The sequence below is a fragment of the Sinocyclocheilus grahami genome, unplaced genomic scaffold (assembly GCF_001515645.1).
Source record: "Sinocyclocheilus grahami isolate Dianchi unplaced genomic scaffold, SAMN03320097.WGS_v1.1 scaffold682.1, whole genome shotgun sequence".
Lineage (NCBI taxonomy): Eukaryota > Metazoa > Chordata > Actinopteri > Cypriniformes > Cyprinidae > Sinocyclocheilus > Sinocyclocheilus grahami.
The window spans coordinates 127,816-137,715 of NW_015505861.1; the positions used below are offsets into that span (position 1 = coordinate 127,816).

The window sequence follows — 9,900 nt, forward strand, 5'->3', positions numbered from 1 at the left end:
ATGAAAAAAGAAGTGTAATAATGGGAGTAATAATTGGCAAGATTTTCATAATAATATATATTATTTCATAGGAATATTGAAATATAATTTCTCTCCCTATTCATTTGTTGTGTCTCCCAAAATGCGTAATAAATATGCTTTTAGTCCCGGTGTCCTCATATGAGGACATGTATGAAATCAACCTCCTGTTTCGTAACAGAAAGTCATATTTTGATTTGAAACCCCATAACATTTTCCTGAGATATTGATTTATGACACATAGTTTAAAAATTAGTAAGATTTAAATGATAATTACAGAATATTATCATATTTCCATAAGAGTGCCACTAAATTAATATCAGACATTTTTGGTGAAACATGGTGAAACATCCAAAAATTTAGTATCTCTGAAAAGCCCTGAATGTGGCTTAAAACTGTGGCATGTATAGTCTCAGAGAAATTCACTAAAATATAATGTCCTTATATGAGGATGCAGGGTCTCAGGAGGATAAAGTCCAATTCTGAGGGGGAAAAAGATTGATATTTTCTCAGAATTGCAACTTTATATCTCACAATTCTGAGAAAAAAGTGAGTAAAAGACACTAAAACTTGCAATTGCGAGTTTATATCATGCAATTCTGAGAAAAAAAAGTCAGAATTCTGAGAAAAAAGTGAGAAAAAGACACTATAACTTGCAATTGCGAGTTTATATCACGCAATTCTGAGAAAAAAAAGTCCGAATTGTGAGATAAAAAGTCGCAATTACCTTTTTAAATTTTTATTCAGTGGCAGAAACGGGCTTCCATACTTCAGATTTGTGGCTTGTCAAACCATATTAATAAACTAACACTTGTAGCCATTTTAAAATAGCTGATATATATATATATATAAAATTGACCACACATCAGAATTCTACTGTCGTCATCGGATTGGTTGAATTATTCAGGATTTCCGGGAGAAATTGTGTGTGTCGTGTTCTTTAACGTTCCGCCTGGAAACAAAGATGCCGTGACGCCGAACCCCCTCACGAAAGAAGAAAGCCGTCGTATTTACAACTGTGACGACGAGCGCTTATCAGGATCAACTAAACACTGGATTTTCAAAAGTATGTGAAAAATTTAAAATTCGCTGTTAAACAACAAGATCCTAGGAGTATAAACTGACCTTAAGATCTCGAGAGTCATGGGAGAAAGACGGGTGCTCTGGAGAGGGCCTGATTTTAATTACGATGCATTCTTATACTTGACTTCTGTTGGCAAGATAAGCTCACTGGGTTTTTGTTTTAAACCTGCTGCCTCTTTCTTCATACCCACCGTCAGGTAACACATTCAGGTCAATTATAATGTCGCTTTGCCCAGGCCGGAGGGAAACCGGACAAGCAGAGTGATATGTGTGTTACTAGGCAACCATTGAGCGTGTGTCCTTGAGCATCTTAAAGCCCACCACAGATTGCTCTATAATCACATTAATCCCTCGTTCTTATGCAGCATTTCAGGAGGTTTTAACTTCATAATGACCAATATTGTTTGTGTTCTCAGATGTGTTTGCGTAAATAAGCCGCAGTCAAAAGCAGCTCTCCAGAAACACTAAACACTAAAGAGGAACGCTTTAGTGTTAGATCACATTTGTGTGTTTGTGGATTTTCTTGGACTTTGAAAGTGCCTTTAAAGTGTCATGACAGCCACACACACTTTGAGATCAGGTCGGATTTGTTTTTAGATCTTACAGCAAACACGGAATGCTCATATACTCTGTATGTGTACAGTGTGTGTGTGTGTGTGTGTGTGTGTGTACAGTTGTGGTCAAAAGTTTACATACACCTTGCAGAATCTGCAAAATGTTAATTATTTTAACAAAATAAGAGGGATCATGCAAAATGCATGTAATGAGTACTTTTTAAATAAAATATCGTACATAAAAGATCTTCACAAGACAAAATAGCTGAATTTATAAAAATAACCCCGTTCAAAAGTTTACATACATTTGGTTCTTAATACTGTGTGTTGTTACCTATGATCCGTGTGTGTGTTTTGTGATGTTGTTCATGAGTCCCTTGATTGTCCTGAAGAGTTAAACTGCCCGCTGTTCTTCAGAAAAATCCTCCAGGTCCCACAGATGCTTTGGTTATCTATCTTTTCACACTGAGGGACTCATATGCTATTACAAAACTATTACAGCTGTTACAAAATGTAAAAAAATTCACTGATGCTACAGAGGAAAACACGATGCATTAAGTGCCAAGGTGTACATTTTTCTTATTTTGTTTAAATATAATATTTTTTCATTTAGTACTGCCTGTCAGAAGCAGACCACCTGTCATAATAAACACAAATATTTTAGGAATCTGTCAAAAACTAATTTTAAAAAATGATTGTCATTTATTAGGAAAATAACAAACAACTAAATAGTCTAAATATGGGCATCTAAATTTAAAACAATTTTTTGCTTTACTATTTTTCTGCCTTTCTTGTAAAACAGTAAAATTGAAAATTCATGGATAACAATAATAATTATATTTTAGCATAAGTGACTAAAGAGCTTACATATACTGGTGGATAAACCATTACAAACATAAAAAATGATTTTGGTAACCACCAATACTGTTGGTTTAGGGCAGCTGTGGCATAAACCTTACACTGGGTGGTGGTGGTCTAATAAATTTTTTAAGCACTGTATATACATTATATAAAAAAGGTAATTTTTTCCCTTTTTTAATGAATTACAGACAACATAAGTATTCATAGGGGTGTTTACCAATTATGAAGCTCCAATGCATGTTCCCTGCAGAAAAAATACTGTGAAGGTCTGTTTGGAGTCTGTGTGTCAGCGTTTGGCTGATGTCTGTGCTGTGTTTGGCTCATCTGCAGCTCTGCTCACATGCCGGCCTGATGAGTTCCAGTGTGGAGACGGATCCTGCATCCATGGCATCAAACAGTGCAACAAAATACATGACTGCCTCGACAAAAGCGACGAGGCTGGCTGTGTCAATGGTACGTCTTAGCGTGTATGTGTGTGTGTGTGTGTGTGTGTGTGTGTGTGTGTGTGTGTGTGTATGTGTATGTGTGTGCACTTCTTTGCACAAATCTTTTGTGCTGCTTATTCAGCAGGGTGAAATGTATCCCAGAGATTGGTTCCGGCCTTTAATACGACACCCTTCAAAGTTTAATGAGTGCAGACCTGTCTGTCCATTGCAGAAGCGTGTCCTACTGTGTCTAAGCAGTAATAAGCTTTCATGTGTGGAAATAAATTGGCCAATCCTTTTGAAAGTGGCTTTTATATGGAAGACGTGCAGAGACTTCACCTAAACTGCCCACGTCTGTTAAATCACCAGTCTGTATCTGTGCACGAAAGACCTCTGAGTATTTGTGCTTATGTGGGAGGAAACAAGGCTAAACTGAAATTAACTTAACAAATCAGCAGCAGCATGTTCTGTAAGCATCTTTTGCCTTTTATTTCCCTCTCATGCTTTAGCCACAAAGTGTGAAGGACCTCTGAAGTTCCTCTGCAGGAATGGGGAATGCATAGACGGGAGCAAGGTGTGTGACAACGTGAAAGACTGCAAGGATCGGTCAGACGAACCCAAGAAGGAGTGCAGTAAGAAAACTGTTTGTTGATATACAGGAAGAATAGAGAGCTGCAAACGGAATGTGGATAGTTTAGCTCAGATTATTTGGTCTTAGAAGAGACTTAGAGTTTACACTGAAATCTTTGACTTTTGATTGCACATCTGAGACATTTTAAGTTCTCTTCTGAAAATATTTTGAAATGAGTAAAGTATAAAGTATAGTTCAGTGTTGACGTGAATAATTTGCCTGTGCGAAAAATCGAATGCATAACTTTTTTAAGTCCCTCTGCAGCCAAAAATGTTATCCTTTAAAACTTATCTTTGATAATCAAAATGACATATTTGAGTGTTTTTCCCATGGCAATAATTTATTCATGTCTTAAAATGACTTGAATGTAACTCCACAACACATTAAGTATATGCAGACTCATGAATATGCTAATTAGTCCCCGCCACCATTCAAACCAGCTCAGACCTGCGCCACTTTCACTCAGTTAAGAGAAGTAGTAAACGCTATTCAATGCCAAGTGGAAATATTGTCTAAATGGTTACCGCTATGTCATTCATTGCCATTTCGAGAATGAATCCATGAGATATAATCACTAAAATGATGTCACTCATCTCAGTTCATCGCTATCTCACAAAGTTCCGTTATAATCAATGAAGCTCTAAACTGCTCAATGAATCTCTTATTTACATTGTGGCAACACTTTGTTATAATGAGAGGATTCGCGAATGTGCAGAACTCAGCACTGAACAAAACTCTGGCGATTTGAGCAGTGAGTGGATTTGATTGACCGTGGCGTTCAAGACATCAACAGATATGTCTGTGATTGGCTACAATGCTCAATGCTCAGTGCTCCAAAAATATGTTGTAAATAGAAACCTGTGACCAGATATGAAAAGCCCTGCCCCACACATTGATGGGACTGGTTACATGTTTGTGACGGCAGGAAACAGGGACAGTTTCAAACCATGTTTTTGAGTCTTTGATACACCGCAGTTTAACCCTCAAAGACCGAGACAGCCGCCCGCGGCTAAAAATATCTATTGTTCGTAAATGTTTAATAACTTTTGAACCACTAATCCTATCTGAATGCTTTAAAAAGTGTCGAGAGATTCTCCGCTTTTCGGAGATATCGCATTTGTCTCATTTGGATATTCAGAGGCTCCGTAGCGTACGTGATTACGTCATCACATTTTGACAACATTGATTCGTCAGAAGAAACCAATGCATTTCGTCCTCTGAGCCAAACAGGAACGATTGTTGATGCTTAGTCCCACCCCCGTGACCAGATTGGTTCAAACTTTCACATATTCAACCAATAAACATAAGTTCTGTCAGGACCACTATCGTCAAAATGATAGACACTTAGCATAAGGTTTGGTTTGGCGGTATGGTTCTGTTCTGGGCAAAAAACCTCCCTGCCCATCCATGCAGCCTGTCATGAATGAGCAGGGAGAGCAGCAATAATAACCCCCCCAGGGTTAACAGAACAGAACAAGGCACATATCATTAATGTACTCAATGATATTTAAGTTTCAATACCCGAAGTTTAGGCAACAGCATGTTGCCATATCCTGATAATCGTTAGCATTTAATAACACCTTTAGTAGCCAGATACAACTTTCTAAAGAAAAAAAAATCCAAACTTCAGGTGTTTTTTTTTGAGTACACAGTAAAAAAAACACTCAATTATTGCTTGCATTTTTCTTAAAATTCTGGAAATTCATTAAAGAAACCAAAGGGAAAATTGCGACTTAAAATTAGCTAGACTGAAACTTCAAGTGCTCCTGTTTATAATGATATATGACACTTGATGCTCACTGCTACAATAGGTCTGAAAAAACAAAGAAAATTACAGGTTTGTTAGGTGCCCCAAAAATGTTCTAGGTCTGGGTTAAAGAGGAAAATATAGAAATATACTATTGTAATGATAAAACTGTACTTTAAAATAAAAAAATGATTAATTATAATAATTTTATTCTACACAACATGTTACTATACTAAACTATTCACTTTCAAGTGTTAAACCATCAAGCTTTTTTTTAGCAGAAAACTGCAGGGAGATCTTTAATTGTGTTAGTTGACAGTGGTTTTATAAATGCTTCTTGTTACTGCTAAAATGCTGAAAATGGTCCACAAAAATGTTGGAAATTATACGAATGTAAAAATGAAGTGATCCCTATGCATGTTCCCAAATGCACGTTGTAAGCGACATGCAGAAATGGACTTCATGTGGAGCAACATTTACTGCTCCACAAAAAAATCTAAAAAACACTGTCTGTAAGAACCAGTTGAAATATTACAAGATCTTCTGCATAATCTCATTTATAATTGCTCTTTATTTCATTTTCAATAGGAGAGATGTGGTAAGCGGCAAAACGCGGGCAGTTTTGCTAGCGGCACGCAATCATAGAATATTTCACTGAGCTCATGTCGGAGTGTTGAAAACACGATGAAGATCATTTTAAATGTTATAGAATTCCCGAAGTTGTATGAGCCATCAAAAATCTCTTACAGATATATAACTAAACGAATCCAGAGCATGCGTGTATGTGTCAGTTTGCCAGTTAAAAATGCAATTACGTGTAAAATGTCAAAGTTAACTGCGTCTGACATGAAAACTATGCTAGTCCCATGAAATTATAAATAGCGAATAACACATAAGTTACAAAAGATCCGTTGTTTTATTTATTTAGCTTTTAGTATTTATAAATATGATGTTGTTTGCAACCACCGCCACGAAACCGCTTCACGAACAGCGTCTCTACTGCACAAATCACTTCCACTACGAGAGAAAGTGGCAACTGCGTGGTGATTTCACCGTTTGCCGCGTCCCTTTAGTGTTAGGGATTTGAAACCAGACATGAATGATAAATCAAATCATGTTGTTTATTGAAGAGAGGTGCATTCATATTTTTTTGACTTGATCCAGAATCAATCAAAAAATCACCTAAAAATCACTCAGGATTGTTTTGCGACTACATGGCAACATGCTAAAAAAGCCGAAATCAAATAGGTTACGTAGGAAGTTGCTGGAGCACCACTGAAGGTGCATCGTAATTTATATGGCAGAGAAAACAAGATTTTTTTTAATTCATTCTCACTTGCATATATCCCAGTACTATCTGGGGCAGAGCTGACGAATCGCCATCTTCTCAGAGAATCCATTAGCATCAAAGAGGAATGAAGACCTGCAGTGGTTGTTCTAGAGGCCTGAGTGGGTGTGTGTGTGTGTGTGTGTGTTTCCTCACCAAACCTGCACCCTTATCCTCTTCCCTCAAATGCCACGTTCACATTTTTTGCGACTACATGGCAACATGCTAAAAAAGCCGAAATCAAATAGGTTACGTAGGAAGTTGCTGGAGCACCACTGAAGGTGCATCGTAATTTATATGGCAGAGAAAACAAGATTTTTTTAAATTCATTCTCACTTGCATATATCCCAGTACTATCTGGGGCAGAGCTGACGAATCGCCATCTTCTCAGAGAATCCATTAGCATCAAAGAGGAATGAAGACCTGCAGTGGTTGTTCTAGAGGCCTGTGTGTGTGTGTGTGTTTCCTCACCAAACCTGCACCCTTATCCTCTTCCCTCAAATGCCACGTTCACCCACGTGCCGTAATAATCACCATCTCCAGAGAAAGGGCTCATAACGCCATCTTAATGCCCTCAGTGTCTTCTCCTTTAATCCCGAATCCTCTGCTGCTCGTTTGACATATGGCTGGCTCCGAGCGACGCGGCCCTGCCCCAAATTGTTCACTTCCATGGATTTTGTCAGGATGCCAGCACCTAATAATGAACACAGAGAGCTGGAGAGAACACCTGGTCCTCAAATGCTACCTTTTGAGAGAGCGCAGAAGAAAGAGAAAACACATTATTGCTCGTTTCTGGCCCACACAGCCATCTCCATTTTGCCTCATTAAATTATTGTCTGCAGAATGCTCAATATGTCTTGCTGCTCACTCGAGCTTTCAGACACAATATGTTCCTGGGATTCAACTGCAAACAATGCAACGCTAAATTCAACACACTGAGTCACAAGATGGCCTGAAAGTTGAAACATCATCTCGGCACTATTCTCTATAATATCACTCACACTCGCATGTGTTTTTAAAACGGACCCTTGGGAATGTAAATGAGGCCTGAAGATGGTAATTGTGTTGGGTTGTTATTGCGCTAATATAGTCAGCCACTCTCACTCACATAGATGAAGAATTTTATTTTCTTTGCCAGATGAAGGAAAAAGCTCATGGCTCATGTTTTCCAGTACAAGGAAGCGACAACGGTATTAAACAAGTGTAATTTTTATTATCTTATCTTTTATTTTATTATCTTGTATGTTGTGTAATTAAATATATTTGTAATGCACATTTATAATGATGAAGTTGCAATTTAGTACTTTCAAAATATATTAATTTCAATTGTAATATTGAATAAAGCACTACAGTTAAAATTAGATTATGAAAACATGATAATTTAAAATGTACTTAAGTGCACTTATGTATGTTAAAGTCATGAAAGAGTGCTTGTTTAAGTGGCCTTTTATTTCGTTATTAATACAATGCTAATACAGTTTTTCAAAAAGTAAACTTTTAAGATTTGAGGAACACTACAAGTGCATATTCAATACAATTAAATGCACTTCTTTCTTCTTCTTTTTTTTTTTACAAGGGATAAGCTGTTTTGCTTTAATACGAGGGAAACTTGTTTTTGTTAACATCAGTTGTGCATTAAATTGATATTTCTATTTAAAACATCACTTAGAGTATTTCCAAATTTTTGGAGGGCACTGTACCTTTCAACATCTACATTTTAAACCATCTCTTCTCTCTTTTGTAGGTTTGAATGAATGTTTGCTTAACAATGGAGGCTGCTCACACATCTGTGTGGATCGTCCCATTGGATACGAATGCCAGTGTCCTGCTGGCTATAAGCTCCTGGACAAGAGGACATGTGGAGGTCAGGCCTGGCTCAAAGATGAGATGATTTTGACAGTAAAAGTAAAACTGATTTAACTGAATTTTATACTGGGCAAGAACATGGGCCTTCAGCTTACAGGCACTGTGTTCTGTTCATGTACTAAACAGCTGAATCAAAACACATGGATAACACATGGTACATATGACTTTTGTATTAAACTAAGATCTCACAGTAAGAACTACATTTAAATGAGGTATGTTTAATCTAGTTTGGTCTTGATGTGCACAATGTGCCCTTTTTCAGTCTTTTGCTATATACTGTACGGTGTAGTGAGTGAGTGAGCATGTCTGCAGTCACGTGTGTCTGTTTACTCCACAGATATCGATGAGTGTGAGAACCCTGATGCCTGCAGTCAGATCTGCATTAATCTGAAAGGAGATTTCAAGTGTGAATGTCACCCGGGTTATGAGATGGACCCCGTAAGCAAGACCTGCAAAGCTGAGGGTGAGACATTCCTATAAAAAAACAGATGCTTATTATGATTTCTGACCTCAGCAGAGAATTGTGTTTTTTGTATCTTTATTATCCTTACAATTAAGGTCATTTCCAGGTTTATTTATGCTAGTTAGGTTCTTGTTAAACTAGTTGACCAGAACTCCAATGTTGTAGCATCCAGTATTTTTATTTTTTTCTGGTGAAGGAGTTTGGTTTGTTTGACAGAGGAGCACCTGCTGATTAAGCCACACACACACACACACACACACAGGTTTGTTTTTATGGTTCATGAGGAATCTCCATAGGCATAATGGTTTTTATACTGTACAAACTGTATTTTCTATTGCCCTACACCAACCCTACCCCTAAACCTACCCCTCGCAGGAAACTTTCTGCATTTTTAGATTTTCAAAAAAACTCATTCTGAATTAATTATAAGCCTTTTGAATTACGGGGACACTGAAGATGTCCTCATAAATCACCTTCTCGTTGTAATACCTATGTCATACCCATGTTATTATGCAAATTTGTGTCCTCATAAACCACATAAACAGGCACACACACACACACACACACACACACACACACACTGTATATCTGTGATGGACATGCTCTCTAGTATTTCCAATAAGCTGTCAGCTGAACACAAAGCTCAGAGAGAGAGAGAAGCCCCTTGAACAATAGAATTCCAGCTCATGCACTGTAAAAAGTAATCACTGAATTTACTTAAGAAAAGCGAGTAAACATAACTGATTTTTAAAAATTTGTTGAATTTACTTAATTACACTGTGTTATGTGAACTTTCAGGTGGATGCAATAGTTAAACTAAACAACTTTAGTAAACAGTACTTAAGAGCATCTAGTTTGTTGGATTAAATCCCACTATGTGCCCTAATAACTCTAGACCAGTAGGTGGCGGAAGTGCACCAATAGG

The 9,900-nt window shown here is 37.4% G+C and overlaps 1 protein-coding gene across 1 annotated transcript in view; it reads left to right on the forward strand.

Moving 5' to 3' along the window:
• The window catches only part of LOC107559340 (low-density lipoprotein receptor-related protein 8-like), a 39,343-nt gene that overhangs the window by 7,703 nt on the left and 21,740 nt on the right, over nt 1-9,900 (forward strand). The window contains exons 3-6 of the mRNA XM_016243125.1: nt 2,847-2,969; nt 3,451-3,573; nt 8,391-8,510; nt 8,850-8,975. Coding sequence (XP_016098611.1) covers nt 2,847-2,969; nt 3,451-3,573; nt 8,391-8,510; nt 8,850-8,975 — 492 coding nt within the window. The remainder of the gene's footprint in view (nt 1-2,846; nt 2,970-3,450; nt 3,574-8,390; nt 8,511-8,849; nt 8,976-9,900) is intronic.